General features: G+C 40.9%; 1 protein-coding gene across 3 annotated transcripts in view; it reads left to right on the top strand.

Moving 5' to 3' along the window:
• TAF3 (TATA-box binding protein associated factor 3) overlaps nucleotides 1-18,198 on the top strand; it is a 177,042-nt gene extending 158,844 nt beyond the window's left edge. For 2 of the 3 annotated variants that reach the window (XM_027592980.2, XM_027592979.2), the window contains exons 5-7: nucleotides 11,420-11,675; nucleotides 14,807-14,913; nucleotides 15,700-18,198. In XM_027592980.2, coding sequence (XP_027448781.1) covers nucleotides 11,420-11,675; nucleotides 14,807-14,913; nucleotides 15,700-15,814 — 478 coding nt within the window. In that variant the 3' untranslated portion in view covers nucleotides 15,815-18,198. The remainder of the gene's footprint in view (nucleotides 1-11,419; nucleotides 11,676-14,806; nucleotides 14,914-15,699) is intronic. The other variant, XR_003519799.2, reaches the window with a different exon arrangement.
• Nucleotides 18,199-18,643: the final 445 nt, after the last annotated feature.

The raw sequence follows: 18,643 nt of genomic DNA, 5'->3' as shown, positions 1-18,643 counted from the left end.
TATACCTAAATGAGATAAAGTAAATAAATACTTGGTATATTTCTTATTTCCACATAACCAATGACCCTAAAACTTAGCAACTTGAAGCAATAAACATTTGTTACTTCCTGGTTTGCAAGGGATCAGGAATCTGGGTGGTTCTGACTCAGGTCTCGCATCTAGCTGCTATGCAGGGCGGCAATGAAGGCCTCGCCAGGGCTGGAGCACGTGCTGGGAGCTCACATGCGTGGCTGTTGGCAGGAGGCTTCCATTGCTGGTCACGTGGGCCTCGTCCAAAGGCAGCTTCCACATCTCCCTGACAGAGCAGCTGACCTCCCCAGAGCAAATGATTCAAGAGACAGCAAATCAGAAGCCTCAGTGTCTCTTCTCACGTAGTATGGATGCTGCCCACCATTGTTTTCACAGAACCCTGTTAGTCCTCTAAGTCAGCCAGCCTGTCTTGTGAGAGGACACACAGTGCAGGAAGACTAGGAGGTGGGGTCCTCGGATGCTGACTGCCATACTTTGGGGTAGCATTTCTCTCTTTCTTTTCTTTTCTTTCTTTTTCTTTCTTCTTTCTTTCTTTCTTTCTTCTTTCTTTCTTTCTTTCTTTCTTTCTTCTTCTTCTTTCTTTCTTTCTTTCTTTCTTTTCTTTCTTTCTTTCTTTCTTCTTTCTTTCTTTCTTCTCTTTCTTCTCTCTCTCTCTCTCTCTCTCTCTCTCTCTCTTCTCTTTCTTTCTTCCTTCCTTTTTTTTTTCCTTCCTTCCTTCTTTTTCTTTTTCTTTCTTTCTTTCCTTCTTTCTTTCTTTTCTTTTCTTTTCTTTCTTAATTTTATTATTTATTTGAGAGAGTGAGTATGAGCGGGAGGAGGGGCAGAAGAAGGAGGAGCAGGGACCCCGAGGTGGGGCTCAATGCTGGGATTCCAGGATCATGACCTGAGCTGAAGGCAGACACTTAACCAATTGAACTACCCAGGTGCCCCCGGCATAGCATTTCTAGGACTTTCAAAATGAAAATAAGAAAACAAAACTGTGATGTTTTATAAAACCACTGTGACCCAATAATGTAGTTTTATAGTAATATGAAAGTGAAATCTCAGTGGGCTTTTTGTATGTGTTGTAAGGAGTTAGTTTAAAATGCAACATGGGAATTTGGTTTATATGGTATTTCAAAAGGTACATGGTATTTCTGAGATTGACTAAAATGTTAAATCTGAAGAAGAAAAGAGAATTGTGGCTCAAGGAACATTTTTTTTCTTAAATCAAAATGGTTTTTCTTCCAAACAATGAAGAACTTGCCTGTCCCGAAGTTTACATTAAATTCCTAGAGGTGATTACGATAGTTTTTAGCTATGGCTTTATTTTGTTACAGTTAAAAATGGCTGTTCACTTTTAAGGGTGAATAAGTGAACCATTGTGAGGGAACTTTTGAACTTTGTATGCAGGTGAGTAGCCAGTTATTCAGACTTCGATAATTCAGATTACTGGCTTCGTAGTGTTTGCACACAATAGCTGAATAATAAGGATCATTAAACCCCCTGAGCAGACATATCCAAATTGTGTTTGCCTCTAACCTTGGAGGCTCTGTGTGGCTGGAGAGGTGAGGATTGGTTCTTTATTGACTTGTCAAGCTGTGAGTTTGCATTACAGGCCAAGCAGCCCATGACCCATTCTATTTCTTTCACTGTTTTGTGGTGGGGAAACAGGTAAAGAAATCCCACTGAAAATCCCTCCTTCTACACGTTTTTATGAATAACGCCAGTGTTTATCGCAGGTAGGGCACTCTGATCAAATCCTCCAAAAGATGTAATGTTAGCAGCATGGAACCATTGTGGGACACAGCTGTGGGCGGTGTTGGTTACTCTGCGCGACATTGCTTATTCAACAGAAATCTTTGGAGGGGAGCCTGCTCTGCAGTTAAGTAGGGGAAAAGGTGATACTTCAGGGAGAAAAATAGGGAGACGCAAAACACTGTTTAGAAGTATGGGGGGAACAGTAGAGATTGGCCGTGAAGGCCCCTAGGAATCCAAAGTTATTTTTACAATGATCTAAATTAGGTTAGGTGATGATAATTTATCTCATTTATCTCACAAGCTATGAGAAATTATATCATGGTGAACTGTTTATTTTTTCTGGAATGTGCAAAATTGAAGAGATAATGAAAAGATTGTTCTTAAAGCTATGTATCCAGTTACCACAGAAGTCACCTAGCAGCTAAAATCAAAAATAACTTTTCAAACTCTCATGTATTTTCTCATAAAATGCAAAGGAATCGGGAAAAACAAGTCACTTTAGTCACTTTAGTGACCAGTCTAATCTCTTGGAAACAGAAAGGTAGGACATGTTTTGTCTATCAATACTGAGTACCCACTTAAATGTTTTTCCTTTTGCCACTCAGGAAATTTGAATGAGAAACACACACACGTACCTTTAAGAAGAATAATTCACTTGAAGTAGAGGGGGGTATCAGGCATTTTGGAAGGATTATTGTTATTATGAGTGATTTTCATCAAACTACTATCTGTCCAAATTGAAAAATAAGATATGTATGAGCAAGTAGATCTCGGAGATTTGGGCCCTGCCCCATGAAGTGATGGCCTGTCTCTACATCCATCGGCTGTACAGCTAATGCTAAGCCGTTCTCGGGGGCACCATTCGCAGGCCTTACAGGTAAGAGAGAAATCTAAGAGAAGTGAAAGAGTCAGGCAAGGCAGATAATGTTCATTATGTGTTTGGTGGAGCTCAAAGCAACTTAAAAGCATTTCCAGACAATAGTTAGTTTGAAACCTTCAAGATGTGCTTGATCCTGACATTGATGTGATCATCATTCTTGGTCTGAAGGTCAGTTCCCAGGTGAGGAATCCGCATCCATGCTGGCAAATAGAAATCTCAGTGGTCTTGGAACTCTTTTAAGTATTATGTTAGCAAAGTAGGCAGGAAAGAAGGAAAAGAGGAAATTGGCCTAGTCTAAAATCTTGTAAAGACACAAAAATATTCAAAACTAAAATACTTATTTTTAAGAATTCTCGATGTAGTATTAGGCCTTACGCTTATTAAAGTTGATGACTATGTATTAAGACACTGTTAGCAAAGTAGGCAGGAAGGAAGGAAAAGAGGAAATTGGCCTAGTCTAAAGTCTTGTAAACAGACAGAAATATTCAAAAGTAAAATACTTATTTTTAAGAATTCTCGATGTAGTATTAGGCCTTACGCTTATTAAAGTTGGTGACAGTGTATTAAGACAGTTTTATACTGCAAATAATTCAAAGACAAATAAGATACCCACCTTACTCCCAAGAAATGTACTGCCTCATGTGGGTGATGGAGACAGATGTGCACATAATTGGGACACAAAGCAACGGCACACATTTTATTCCTTTGAAAAGACAAGACTGTGAACCACCTTAATACCTCACGACTGTTCAAATTTATGATTTTAATTATGTACCAGAATAGCATAGCTTTATGGGGTTTCCTCCCTTGACCCTTTTCTTGTTGATCTCTGTTAATGATGATACACTCAGCTTAGATACACTCACTTGAGCAGCTTTGGAATTTAGCTTGGGGTTTCTACAACCAGACCATGGTCAGCATTTGGCTGGAAGGCTTTAGCCAAGCTGTCGCATTTTCCCAAAAGTTTATTAAATAAACTCTAACATATGTACAGAAAAGTGGACAAATCATAAATGTGCAGTTCAAACCATCATTCACAATTCCCAGCAACATTTTAGATGTATATATTGTGGCAAGTATTTTTAACTTAAATCGTCTATTACACAAGTTACATATGATACCAAAAGAAAAAAAAAACACCAACCACTATATCAGACACCCAAAAATAATATAACACTGTGTATTAACTACACTGGAATTAAAATGTTAAAAATAAAAAAAATTTTTAAAAAAGAACTGCCTGTAGCCCCACCATGCAGAGCCCATTTCAGGACATTTTGGTGTGTATTCTTTTGAACTTCTTTCTAAATACACACTTACCTATTCTTATTTGCTTTTTTTTTTCTTACAAAAATTGGATTCTCTTATGCATAGTATCCAGAACTTTTTGGGGGGTAAACATCATTTATGTATGCATGTATCATGTCTTCAGATAACAGTAGCATTTTGTTTATCTTCATTTATTTAACCAATCCCCTGTTTGAGGGTATTTTAAATTATAGTCATTGTAGTTTTGGGCAATCATAAACAATGCTATAAAATAATATTCTTTACCCATATCTGGGCATAGTTGTCTAATTATTTCCTCAGGATCGATTTCTATACATGGAATTGCTGGTCAAGACTAGTACATTTTTAAGGTTTTGTTAACCATTTAGAAGTGCTCTACAACCATCCTTCCCAATTCCCCATCTTGACATCTTTTTAATCTGTATCCAAAAGGTATTGTTTTCATGTTCATGTCTTTGATTACCATGAATGTAGAACTTTTTTTTTTCCTGTGTCGGTTTTTGTTTCTTTCACTCTCTTGTCACCTGCTTATGTCCTTTGCTCACGTTTAATAAGAATGTTAGTCTTTTTGGTTTTGATTTGAAAGAACTCTTTATATAACAGGAACTGAACCCTCTGTCATGTATATTGCAAGTAATTTTCCTCCATTTTGTCTTTTGCCTTTGCTTAAGATATTTTATGGTATTTTGCTTATGACATTTACAATTTTTGCCCAATCAAATCAGTGTTTCCTTTTATGGTTTCTACTTTTGCAGAGATACTTAGAAAATCCTCTTCTACCCCACGATTAAAAACATATGTTTACTCGTTTGTTGGGGTATTTTAATGGTTTTACATTTTCTTTTACCAGATATTTAATCCCTTTAGAATTTATGATTTGCGATATACCTTGTAATTTGAGTTATCTCACGAAATTAACTACACCGTCTTACAACTCACACAAAGCTAATTGTCAATTTTGTATGATCATTGTCTATTAGATCACGTGGATACCGTTTTAGGTAATAGGTTCAGTTGTTAACCTCCAGCAAACATTTTCCACTGGAATAGCTAATAGTAAAGTTGAAACAAAGTGATAATCAGAGGAACACATTCTTTGCATGTCCTTTTGTAAGTCCCCACCCATCATTCCTGTGAGTAGGTAGGAGATAGAAAATGTCCTTCCCTCCAGTAGCCCCCTCTTGTTGATATCATCGTAGATCTCCGGGCGTTATTTCCACCTCTGGTCCTCGCATCACAAGGCTGTTTCTTCTTCCCGTCCCCCTCCTGGCCGCTCCCCTCCCCCACCCATCGGCTCCGCGGAACCCACAACCGCAGGTGCCTGGGTCTCCCCCATCCCCTTAACCCGTCTGCTATTTCCTTGCTTCCTCTCCTTCTCGCTTTACTGACACCCCATATTTTCCTCTCCTGTCCTTTATCTGTCTTTCCTCCCACATCATATTGCATATGACAGTGCAGTTTTTTTCCTGTAATTTTTGTTGGCTAGGAAAATTTCCTCAATGTATCATTTCTTCTAGGAAACCACTACTTGCAGGACCAGCTTTTGTTTGTTTGATTAATAAAATTAAATATGTTCAGATTTATGAGGTGACTACAAGTGCCAGTTGCCATGTTAGGTGCTGAGGATACAGAAACACAAAGGTTTTACATTCCTTTGAGGGGCTACTAGCATAGCCGGGGTAACAGGTATGTGTACAGACTATTCAGAGTATTCTTCGGCCTTATGGAATTGTTTGCTCAGTTTCTTTCAGTGTGTTCTTGAAAAGAATAAATAGTCTGTATTTGTTGAATACAGAGTTTTTTAAATGTCCATTGGGTCAGTTTTGTTATTTTTGTTATTTTGTTCAAACCTTATATATTGTTACTGGGATTTTTTTTTTTTAAAGATTTTATTTATTTGAGAGAGGAGAGAGCACAAGCAGGGGGAGGAGGGGCTGAGGGAGAGGGAGAAGCATGTTCCCCGCGGAGCAGGGAGCCTGATGTGGGGCTCAGTCCCAGGACCCTGGGATCATGACCTGAGCCGAAGGTGGATGCTTAACCGACTGAGCCACCCAGGCGTCCCTTTACTGGTTTTTTGACAGCTTACTCTGTCAGTTCCAGATAGATATCCTAAAATCCCCAGTTACACTTGTGGATTTGTCTGTTTCTTACAGTTCTCTCGGTTTTGCTTTATATGTTTTAAGGATATGTTTCTAAGTGCATTCAAGTTTTAAATTGTTATATCTTCCTGGCACATAGGGACCTTTTATCATTATGGAGAAACCTTCATTATCACTGGTAGTTCTTGCCTTACAATCTGTTTTCTCTGCTGTCACGTTTCCTTGTGTCCACATGCCACTTTTGCTGGCCAATTCCCCCAGCCTTTCCATTGCTCTGTTGTTAACATGCCTCTTACAAATAGCATACTGTTAGGTTTCACTGTTTTACCCAATCTGACAAGTAAATTGTTTAGACCATTTACGTGATATAATTATTGATCTTTAGAGTTATAATCCACCTTATTTTGGGTTTTCTATGTGTCTTATTGTTCTAGGTTTCTCCTTTCCTTCTATCAGATTGGTTGTTTTTTTTTAACATTCCATTTTTCTCCATACAGTTTAGAAGTTCTACTTCGTTCCTAATCTTTACATGGTTACCTAGAAATTACCACATTTTAAATTTAATACCTTTTTTACTTCCTTCCAGATAATAGAAGTGCATTAGAATGCTTTAGCTCTATTCATCCCCTGCTGGTTTATGTACTATTGTTTCCATGTATTTTATTTAACTTTATTTAATTGTATTTAACTTTACTGACATGTCTGTCATTCTTCCTTGCATCTCAGACCTTCTGATGGGATCACTTTCCTTTTCCAGAAGTACTTCTTTTAGAACAGTGGTGCATAGGCCCTCAGGATATCCAGCTTTTCGATAGTTTGTTTGTCAAAGTGGATAGTGATGAAGTAGGAAGCGTTAATAAAACACTTTCTCTCCATATCAAAATATGTTAGTTGTCTTGAGGAAAAGTATTTGTGTGATTATTTAAGTTGGAAGCTCAACTAGCAGCTTTTCTCAAGATAACCATTTTTACTTGAAAGAGCAACTGACAAACAATGGTTATCCAGACTTGGATATTTAGCCGACATTTCCCCAAAAATGAACAAAGGAAGCCTTTTACTTCATGGGAAATACCTGTGAATATTTGTTATAAATGATAAAATGGCAACTTTTAAGTAAAAATTAGAGTCTTGGAAAACATAAGTTGACAGCTCCTCAGTACTCCAAGACATTTTTGATGAGATGATGTTAACACCAACAAATGTGATATTTTAATACTGTATAATGAAATGTGTAAATATTTGGAAGATATGCATAATTCAGTGAACCAGTATTATAAACCAGTGCATGATGTTATAAAACCATGTGTGGGTAAAATAACTATTCAAAGTGCTAGCAGTTCAATGAATTTTAATGTAACAAAATATGAAAAGCTTACCAATATGGTTTCAGATTGTACATAGCAACTAACTGAAGAAACTATCACTCATTGCATTTGGGTGCAGTATTGAAGAATTTACACAATTATCTGTAAAGACCATTAACACACTCCTCCCCTCTCCAATTACATATGCATACATTAATGAGATTTTCAAAAGTATGAAGCTAGTGTTAGTCTTCTCCCGAATTGATTTTTAAAAAGTGTTATCTGTTAACGTGTAATGAGTTTATTATTCTGACTTTTAAATGAATTACTAAGTAAGTATATTTTAAATTCTCAGTTTTGATTTTTAATATGGCAAATATTGACAGATACATGCACATAAGCAAAAGTTCTTTGGGTTTTTCAGTCATTTTTAAGAATGTGAAGTAGTCCCAAAGACCAAAACATTTGAGAATTGCTACTTTAGAATTTCTTTTAATAAAGATCCACTGTTGGCAAGTCCTTAGATTTTGCTTGCCTGAAAATGTCTTTATTTCATCCTTATTCTTGAGAGATGTTTTCAAAGAGAAAATGGATTTTTCCTCAGCACATGGAAGATGTTATTCCACTGTCTTCCAGTTTCATCATTGCCGTGGAGAAGTCAGCTGCCATCGGTTTCTTTGAAAGTAATGTTCTTTTTCCCCTCTGGCCACTTTTCAGACTTTCCTCTTGGTGATGTTTTGTAGTTTCACTCTCATGTGTCCAGGTGAAGATTTCTCTTTCTTTATTTTGCCTGGGACTTGTTGGGCTGCGGAAGTCTGCGGATTGGTACCTGCCATCAGTTCCATAAAAGTCCTCGGATATTCTTGTTAACATTTGCCCTCTGCACCATTCTTTCTCGAATTATGATTAAACGTGTAGTAATTATTAAACATGTCGTAATTTATTGTATTCTCTCCTTGCCCCTCCAAGCTATATTCTAGATCATGTCTTCTGTCTTCTTACAGAGTTTATAATTCTCTCATTCTGCTGAGAGTAAATTTGTTGCTGTATTTTTCATTTCTAGGTCGACTCGTTTCTTTTCAAATCTGCTAGATCACTCTTTATAACTTTCTTTTACCTGCAGGTAATGTCATGCTTCGCCTTTTTTTTTTTTTTTTTGAATGTTGTAGGCTACAACTACATGTAGTTGCTACATAGTTGATAATTCTAGTCTCTGGTCTTTACAGGTCCCTTTATTCTGTCTGTTATCTTCTGGTTCTCCCTGATGCTATCTCTTATGTTTGGTTTTCTTTGATTCTGTGCTTTTTTTTTTTCTTAATAACTATCTGCACTAATAATATAAGGTTTAAGGCCTAGATTTCAAGTCACTTCCTCTCAAGATGATTAGTGCTGGGTACCTACACACATTACAAGTCCAGAGTACTTTTTAATACAGTGTCCCGGACAAGCAGAGCTAAGAATTCACAAGGCTCTGATTCATTCTTCCTTAATCAGTATAACCTGCTGGGAGTTTTTAATGTGGGATGGGAGTTCTATTAGACTTTCCACTTTGGCAGGCCTGGGCTTTGAAACCTGTCGTCTTTATCAAAACCAAAGATCAGATTTGCGGTATGCACACACCCTCAGGGCGAAACATCTGTGTTCAACTTAACCTCTCTGGGTTCCTGCTTTTCCTTTAGTTTTGATTCCAGCACCTATATTTCAAACCATTATGGGAAATTGCCTCCAAAAATAGTGTGTAACATTTTAGTCTAACCATGAAAATAAGGAGTGCTTGCACTGCAGATATAAATACGCCCATAGTAAGGTCTTTGAACTCCCACCTTATATGTAGGGCAAAACTCACTCAGTAAGCAGTGAGAGAGACAGCATAGTGTAGTTGTTAGGGTCACAGGTTCTGAAATCAGACTGCCGGGGTTTAAATCCTGGCTCCGCCTCATAGTAGCCTATGAATTTGTACAGCGTACATAATCTGTGCCTTGGTTCATGAAAGGACAATAATTAGAGTTTTTAACCTCATTTGGTGGTTGTGAGATTCAAGTGAGTAAGGCAAGTAAACATTTAGCATGGTGCCTGCCATGAAGTTGGCTTTCAAGTGCTGAGAACAGTTGGGTACTTAGTAAGTGTTCAATAAATATTCACTATGAATTGTATCAAGGCTGATACAAACAGCCTCTGTTAAATTTTCTCAGTCTTCGGCTACATACAAGTTAGGAGGGCAGTCACACTTGGATGAAACAAATGGAAAGCAATTAGACGGCATTATTTGCTTACATCGTGGAATTTTTAAAGTAATTTAATGTTGTATAAACTTCCAGTGAGAGTAGCAAAGAACCAGTGCTTTTTCATGGAGGTGCTTTCTAAACTCTAAGCCTTTAAGAAGGTAGAAAGATACCAGCCGATAACGGTGATGCCAGGCGTTACCATGAGCTACAGGCATCAGTATAATGCTGGTGCTCACACTTTACATTTGATGTTTTCTGACACGTTTCTGTATATCCAGGTTCTCACTGTCACTCTCAGAAGCAGCTGTCTCTATTTATACTTTGTTGATCAGCAAGGCAGGGCTTGGAAAGTTTAGTGTGGGATAGTAGAAAGAGATGAGTTGGTGCAGTCATTTTAGGGAATAGATTGGGATTCCTGGTAAAGATGAGCATGTGCTTGCCCTGCGACCCGGCAACTTTATTCCTGGAAATACAGCCTGGGGAAATTCTTGAACGTGTTTCCATGTCAACATGTAACATTTACAAGATAGTCTATTTTACCCTCAGTAGGGCAGTCAGGCACAAACCTTTTGACTTATTCATACCATGGAATTACTATACAGCAATTCAGGTGAATGCTACAGATCTATATGTATCAACATGGACAAGTCAGGAGACCTAAAACTAAGTGGGCTACTCTAGGTAGACAAGTAAGTTCTGGAGATCTAATGCAGAGCATAGAGATTACAGTCAACATTACTGCATTATAGACTTCCAAGTTGCTAAGAGACTAGATCGTAAATGTTCTCAACACAAAAAAGAAATAATTATGTGACATGATAAAGGTATTTGCTGACCCTACCCTAATAATCATATTATTACTGTACTATAATAATCACTGCAATATACAAATATATCAAAGCAGTACATTGTACACCACAAACTTACACAGGTTATAGGGCAACTATATCTCAATTAAAAAAAAAAAAACTAAGGAAAGCTAGTTGCCAAGAATAGATATAGTGCAATATTATATTGTTTATATAGTTAGAAAACATAAAACAGTGATACAGTATATATATTTTTTGTGGGTATCTACAAAGAGCATACCTGGGGCTTGAGGACAGTGGTTCCTTGCAGAGGAGGAAGGGAGGTCAGAAGGGAGCGTGGCAAAGGGCACATATCTGTGTATCTGTTTCCTAAGCTGTCTAGGATACTGCCTTCTCTCTGCTCAAAATTATATATAATATATAACTTTTTTTCTTTCACATAAGGAATCTTTTTTAAAAAATGAAGAAAGAATTTGGAATCGAGTAGACCTTCGTTCAAAGCCTGCCACCCATGTAGCCCCATTCCGCTCTCTAATCCTGTTTCCTCATCTATGAAATGGGATCACGGACATTTTTTTGAAGTTGCTGTGAGGACTGGATGAGGTGATACATGTAAAGTGCCCAGGACGATACCTACCTTGGTATAGGTGCTCAGGCACAGTATTTTGAACTGACTTTCCCGAGCTCACAGGACTGGCCTGTGGCAGATCGAGGGTTTGAGCTCGAGTCTGCAACTGCATGAGTTCTGGGGGTGCGCACTGCTCCTGGAGACCCCCCGGCTGCAAATGGCAGGAAGGAAGCCTCAGCTGCTCTTGCCCCCCCCCCAGGGGCACGCCCCTCTCTCCTGCTACTAACCCTTCTCCCCAGGCCTGACTCTGACCAAGTTGAGACGGGAATGGGTGGGGAGCCTTGCTATCCCCGGATGCTCACTTAGAAGTGTTTTGCTCCTAGAAGAAGAAAGTTATTTTTGTGATAATGTTTTCAGTGCCTGATTTGACTCCACTACCCTGTTGTGACTTCTCCTTTTCTCTCTTGTTGACAGCGTCATCAGCAAAGTGGTCCCAGCCCCGGAAGCTAAGCCGGCCCCTTCTCTGAGTAGACCGAAGACCCCGCCGCCTGCTGCGGTCCCCGCCCCTGTCCCCGTGCATGTCACCCCTGCCCCGGTGCCTTCGCCGCTCCTCACGCAATCCACCGCGGCCCCGGCTTTGATGCCGGCCCCGTCCCCAGCCATCTCTGGAGCCGGAACGTCCAAAGCCCCGGTCCGAAGTGTGGTCACGGAGACCGTCAGCACTTACGTGGTACGCTGCCTTTTATTTCTGTAGTAGTTAAGGAAGAGCCACCTAGGAGCTGACTCTTCCACTGTGAAAATGTTTTCAATTAAAAAGCAGTGCCTTATGTCATTATGGAATTTCAGAGGCAATTCTTTACGACTAGAAAGATATTTCCACCGTGTTTTCAAGCTTTCGGCTATAGAGTGTTGTTTAAGGTGTTTGCACATTTAGTCTCCATAAATAATATCAAAGCATTGTTTTTCTTTAGCTTATATTGTTTTATACGTATGTGCAACAATGTCAATGAAGAAATAGAGGGATGAATAGTGATATTTAAATCCCACATTGAATTTCTTGATCAAGGTATTAAACTTTCACTTAAGAGTCTAAGTTACATCATGTGCACAGATCTTAAGGGCCAGATGCTATTTCTGGATAACATCGCTAATTACAGTATTTCATTGGCAAAGGTCTGGAATATACCGGGGCTTGCATGTTAAGGAAATGAGCTTGAGTATGGAAGCACGTCTTCAGATGGTGAAGCTCGGCTTGTTGAATGAATTCACACTATTGTCACGGGAACGTTTTCAGGTGTTTTCCCGTGCTGAGTAGTATCAGGTCGTATTCAAACCCTGAAGTCAGTCTAGTGATGACGTGTTTTTATAAGTATGTCCCTTGCACACTGTGGAGTGACATACACACAGCAGAAAGATTTTAGGCGCATGGAGGCACTCTGTGTACCATACTGCCCCGACCACCAGATGTGTAAGCCGGCACCCATCAGCCTCCCGGCGGCACAGGCCCGTCTAAATAGGTAGGATTGGAAAGTAGGACTCATGATGGTCGTTATAAATCAGGTAAATATATCTCTTTAAGGCATTTTAGAAGGAAATTTCAATAAATCATTATACGTTTAAGCTACTATAATGATATAAAGGGTAAGAAAATCTCAAAAGTATTGAGAGAGGATATAAAGACATGTAAAATTAACAGAAAAATATTCAAGACAAAAATAGAAGATGTGATAAAATCTGTGATCACCAGGGCGCCCGGTGGCTCAGGCGCTTAAGCGTCTGACTCTTGGTTTCAGCTCAGGCCGCGATCTCAGGGTCGTGGGATGGAGCCCTGCTCAGGCTCTGCCCTCCGTGTGAGGTCAGCTTAAGATTCTCTCTCTCCCTCTGCCCCTCTCTGCTCATGCTCACTCTCTCTCTCAAAATAAATAAATATGGCCCATTCAAGGACCAGTTGTTCCAGGTGTCTAAATTGAGGTCATATCACCCCAAGATGGGTTGGTTGATCAGGAAAGATTTTATATTTAACCTCTTCTGCCTCCATTGCTTCGTCTGTAATTAAGGGGGTTCATGTCAGACTGGATGATCAGTACGGTGTGTTCTAGCCTAAAATTTCTGATTCTCAAGTGGGTTTTTGGGCTAACTCCCTGGATCTGACTGGCATAGGCAACATGGATGAAAAGCCTTATATCTCCTCAGAGACACTTTGTAGACAGGGACCAAAATGTGTGATCTGGGGGAAAACATGGGCTATCGGGCAAAAATGTCACTGCCTAACAGTGGGACTTTGCTACTGTCACTTACGTTCCCCCAGCTCCAGTTTCCCCGTTCGTCACCCATCCAAGGGTTGTTTCAGGATGAGTAAACAAAGTAAGATGTTTGGAAGAACTCAGTACACTGGTTGGATGTTAGTTATTAAGGATGCTATGGCCAATTTCTGATGTAGCAACAGAGTCACGGCCTTCTCATTTCAAGAGAGGTCAACCAGCAGCCCAGCTGGCCATGCATGGCCGCTCCAGGGCATAGGATGCTGGACCGGTCTTAACCCTAGAGAGCTGGCACCTGGATCTCTGCCCTTAGACGTAGAGAGGCCTAAATCAGAGCTGTAGCGCCCCAGGTTTCTTCGGGAAGCTTTCGTGTCAGTGGAATGAAGCATCTGTGTCCTCAGTACGCCCATCACACACGAAGAGAGCCATTCTTTTCTGAATATCTGGTCAGTGTTGTATTTGAAAGTACAGGAACCGACTGTACCTTGCAAAATAAACTGAATGAGACCATTTGCCGTGTTACTGTAAAAACCTTTGAAAATCAGCTCGTAGTCGCTGCTGTTTTTTGAAGGCCGGTCATAGATTTATTTCTTCCAAATTGGTTTGGTTAACATGGAATTTGGGGATGCTTCTGATTTGGAGCTGCTAAGTTAAGGAAAGCAAACTCCAGAGCACAACACAGTTACAGCAAAATGATGTTAAAATGTGTAGCTCATTGGCCTCCTGCACCCCTTATTTTATTTGCCCTTTACTTGATTGTGCTTTACTGAAAATGTCATAAAGGGAATGGAAAGTTACTTAGTAACAGCTCTTTTATATCCTTGATCTTATCAGCTAGTTCAGGAGAAGGGCTTGGCTAATAAGTAATAAGGTGAGGCACGCACACTGGGCTGCATACATTAATTCCACGCCCGTGGATGTGACTGAGGAGGCTGCATATGGTCGAGCTCCATGGCTTGCACAAATACCAGCTTTCACTGCCATGATGACCAGAATCAGTACCAACCCACGTGTGTACAGTAGTTTTTATTTTTTTTATTTTTATTTTTTTTTAAAGATTTTATTTATTTATTTGAGAGAGAATGAGAGATAGAGAGCACGAGAGGGAAGAGGGTCAGAGGGAGAAGCAGACTCCCTGGTGGGCAGGGAGCCCGATGTGGGACTCGATCCCGGGACTCCAGGATCATGACCTGAGCCGAAGGCAGTCGCTTAACCAACTGAGCCACCCAGGCGCCCATACAGTAGTTTTTAGATCAGAGTGGCTACAGGTCGTATCATTCGTAGAACTGGTTATAAAATGCTTTGTTTTTATGACTTACAAAAGAGAGTTGAAAATATTCATTACAAATGTCTTCTCACTGAGTACCTAGTAACTCTCTCTTTTTCACCCAATCCCAGGGTAGTGATGATGGCGATCATGACTTCAATAAATTGTCAAACCACCGGCTCTCTTTTTAGTTTAACTTGTTTTTGAGGTTCACGGGAGAAAATGATAAAGTAATCATTCTTACCCTGTCCTCTTTTTGGTTCTTGTTTCCCCTTCCGTCTCTGTTTTTGCCCCCCCCCACCCCCACCCCATTCCACCATCTAAAAACCTCAGATCCGAGATGAGTGGGGGAATCAGATCTGGATCTGTCCCGGATGCAACAAGCCCGACGACGGGAGTCCCATGATCGGTTGTGACGACTGTGACGACTGGTATCACTGGTGAGCGCTGCAGGCCGGGCCGGCCGCGAGGGGGGCTCCTCGGGGCACAGCGGTGACCGCGGTCTGTCCCGGACACAACTGTCCAATTCCACGACTGTCCTAGGAGCAGTGTAGGGAGCAAAATCACAGTCAGATTAACGTGTGATTAGTGTTAATGCCAAAAATCAAGAATCTTAGGACTGTTGTTCTTCAACCTAAATTCCAAATATTTGGCCTAGCCTATATATCCTTCTTATTAAAAAAAAAAAGAGAGAGAGAGAGAAAGAGACAAAGGGTTTCCCTTTCCTTTTTTTCTAGTAACTCTCCGTAAGCTGCAGCACTTGACGGTAGCGTGGAGGGAACCCCTTGCTAAGCACATCACAAGGCGCAGGAAGAGACGGCTGGTGCACTCTTCGTAGCTCTCCCAGCTGCGCCCCCAAACCGAGGGAACACCGCCAAGAGTTTATGCAAATAATCTCCTCATTTTATAGTTTAAAAATCAGATCTAAAAAGATAGAAATCCATTCGGTCACACGATATAGCCAGGGCCACTGCTCGGAAGAACTAGCCCGTCGTGGCTGAAAGGAGGAATGACTGCTAACTCCCACAGCAGGGCGTCCGAAAGGGCCACCACGACATCCAGTAGCGCACGGGTCCAGCAGCACCGCTGTCTGTGCTACAGCTCTTCAGCCTGGACGCCGCGAAACGGGCGGCAGACTTAGAAATTATTTAATTATATACATAAATATTTACATAAATTAAGCTGGTTTATCCAAAATCTTTTTTTGTTTGTTTACGCCCGTGTAGGCCCTGTGTTGGAATAATGGCTGCACCACCGGAAGAAATGCAGTGGTTCTGTCCCAAGTGTGCCAACAAGAAGAAGGATAAAAAGCACAAAAAGCGAAAGCACCGGGCCCACTGACGTGTCACGCGGCGTGGATGAGCGGCATCGCCTCGGAGGGGAGTTGGGGCAATCCTGGCATCCGTCTAGCACCCACATTCCCGCGGAGAGCGGCTCTCAGAAGCCCATGGACGGGAGCGCACCGTCCACTCTGGATTTGGCCCCCGTGACAGACTGGCCTGTGCCCACGTGGCCGTGGGACTGAAGACAGACTCAAGTCGAGGCGTGGCTCAGGACCGCCACGTCCCCGCTTTTCTATGACCAGTGACAAGTATTATTAATAAAAAGACTGTAATCTTCCCTTCTGATTTTCTTTATTCTCTCCAGGGCCTTTTCGCTAAGGTATTAGATGAGAAGACAATGTGTCAGCCGCCTCGACTGTAACTCCTGGACGCCATTAGTCTGTACAGTTTGCAACCTCTCCCCTCTCTCTAGTAAGATAATCCTAATGACAGAAAAGACACTCCACTTGGAGTACCGGTAAATATTTTTGTGATGAAAATATATGAAGCTTCCCCCCCCACCCCCCCCCCCATTTTTAGTACTAACATGTAAAATGTTCAGGCTTTTGTGAAATACCTTATATTTTTTAAGAAAAAGGTTTCTATCATGTCCTGTTTGCTTTTGCGCAGATTATTTTTGTTGACTCGCACGTGGTTTCTACGTCGTGGCATCCTGACTGTGCCCTTCTCCAAACTGCTGGCTTTCTCACGGCTTCTGCATTTCACCGACTTGTATAAAAACGCCCCGACTACAAGAGCTCCCTTAATGTAAATAATAAATATTTATGAAGTAGTTATTTTTTAAATTTTTATCGTGTTTAATTCTGGCTTTCTCTGAAATCCACGGTGGTTTCAGCCATGTCTGTAATTAACTGCTGTACCTACACGAAGAAGGCTAGAAGCAGAGCCATAGTTCCAAGTCATCTACCTTGAGCTGAGCCCGCGCCGTGCCCCGGACACCATGGGAGAGAGGGCCTTAGCAGTTGGAAGGACAACAAGGCAATTTAAGTCTGTACTTTACGATTTGAAATTGTTTTGTTAACTCTAAGTTTCTTTGACTTACTTTTACTAAACGGACATGTAGATTCCCCAAAAGTAAAAAAAAAAAAAAACAAAAACAAAAAACAAAAACCCGAAAAAAACATATATACTGTAGCATTTTGTGTTTATATTGTTTTATTTCTGCAAATCTGTTCATTGAGATTGTGGTTTAAGGCTGAAATGAAGTATATTATGAATTTTTTTTTTAAAGAAAACTCATCAAATTTCAGGGTATCACAAAACTTTATTATATTACTATACTGCCCACTATTTATTATATGTTATAGATGTCTGAGAGATAAACCAAATATTTTATTTTTAATGTAAAACATCAAATTTAACTTTATTAGCATATTTTAGCAACTTTGGAATAAATATGGACTTTTACTTGATTTTGAAATAATCCCAATTTGGGCCAGTGTAATGGACATGTGAATGCTAGAATATGGGCTTTGAACCCAATACAAATATATTAATAGAAATTGTGAATTTTTTTAATGCCAAGTAAATTGATATTAGTGTATGAATTAGTCATATTTTAAAACTTATTATGTGGTTAGAGAAATGAGGTTTTCTGCCATGAATGTTAAATTGCAAATCAGTGGAAACGGAGCCAACCTTTTCAGGGTGCAGTGTTTCACTGCCCTCCTCGTTCTAGAAGCCAAAATGTTTCTGTCCCTACAAAGAAACGAAGCATCTATGTTGAGATATGTGGTTTTTTTGTTTTGTTTTGTTTTATTAATTTGAGATCATCCTAAATACTTTATACAGTATTTTCACATGCACAGATCTACCCATTAGTGCTTTTTGGAGAGGGATGGGGGGGTGGGGAAGTGCAAAATAAAGATTATTGGCTATTTCATAGTTTGCTTTTCCATTTTCTTTATTTAGGATTTAGTTCCTTGAGGCACGGTCAGTGGATCTAAAGTTGCCACGTTTAAGTGAGCTGGTCACACTACTGAAATAAGAACGGAGGTGCCTCCATATAACTTTCCCCCCCAATCCTACTGTCGAGAGACTTCAGCCCATAATACACTGAAGGAATTTCAATCAGTTGTTGTCCCTTGCTATTTCATGGTTGCTTTCCTAAATCCAGTTCATGATTTTATAAATGGCCTTTGCAATAATAAAACCAAAGCATCATTTTCAGGGGGCTGGACAGGCTCAGGGGATTAGTAATAGAATACAGAGCCTTTCACCTCTAGGTCAGTGAGCTGAACCCAGTGCAGGTCACCAGAGACCCAATGTCGTTACCATCTTCTGCCTGCTCCGTGGCCTGTGCTAACTGGCCTGGTGGTCTCAGCGTCTGCCGGACGGCCGTCCGTGCACCAGCCAAGGGAGCTGCATGGAGAGATGGACTCGAAAATAAAACACCGAGGGCACAGAGCAAAGTGAGAAAGCTGGGCATCGCCATCCTCCATCAAGTCGGATGAAGAGCAGCAGACGTGTGACTTAGGAGTACAGACAGAGCGCGCGGACGTGACTCGCTTTGCTGAATGAAGTCGAACAGAATCGGCAGAGAGGAGGCCGGCGCCAGACAGGAGGGGAGAGGGACACTTGTTGGGAAAGATGATGTAATCCGGAGAAGAGCTTTCGGGACTCGAGCCCCTGAGAAGAAAGCGGGTTCTGACTTTTGGCAGAGAAGAAAAGCCGAGTAGCAGCGACGTGAGGAAGAACTGCGACAGAACTGGGCACCAGGGGACAGAAAGGGCCCGCCTCTTCAGCGGCGGAGGCCTCCCCCTTGTCCACCAGCCCGGCTGTCCCTGCCCGGGCCGCCACCACCACCTGCCCTGGGCGGGCCCTGCTT

Source organism: Zalophus californianus, chromosome 9 (assembly GCF_009762305.2).
Source record: "Zalophus californianus isolate mZalCal1 chromosome 9, mZalCal1.pri.v2, whole genome shotgun sequence".
NCBI lineage: Eukaryota > Metazoa > Chordata > Mammalia > Carnivora > Otariidae > Zalophus > Zalophus californianus.
The sequence above is the reverse complement of the archived record's forward strand: the minus strand, read 5'-3'. Positions and strand labels throughout refer to the sequence as shown.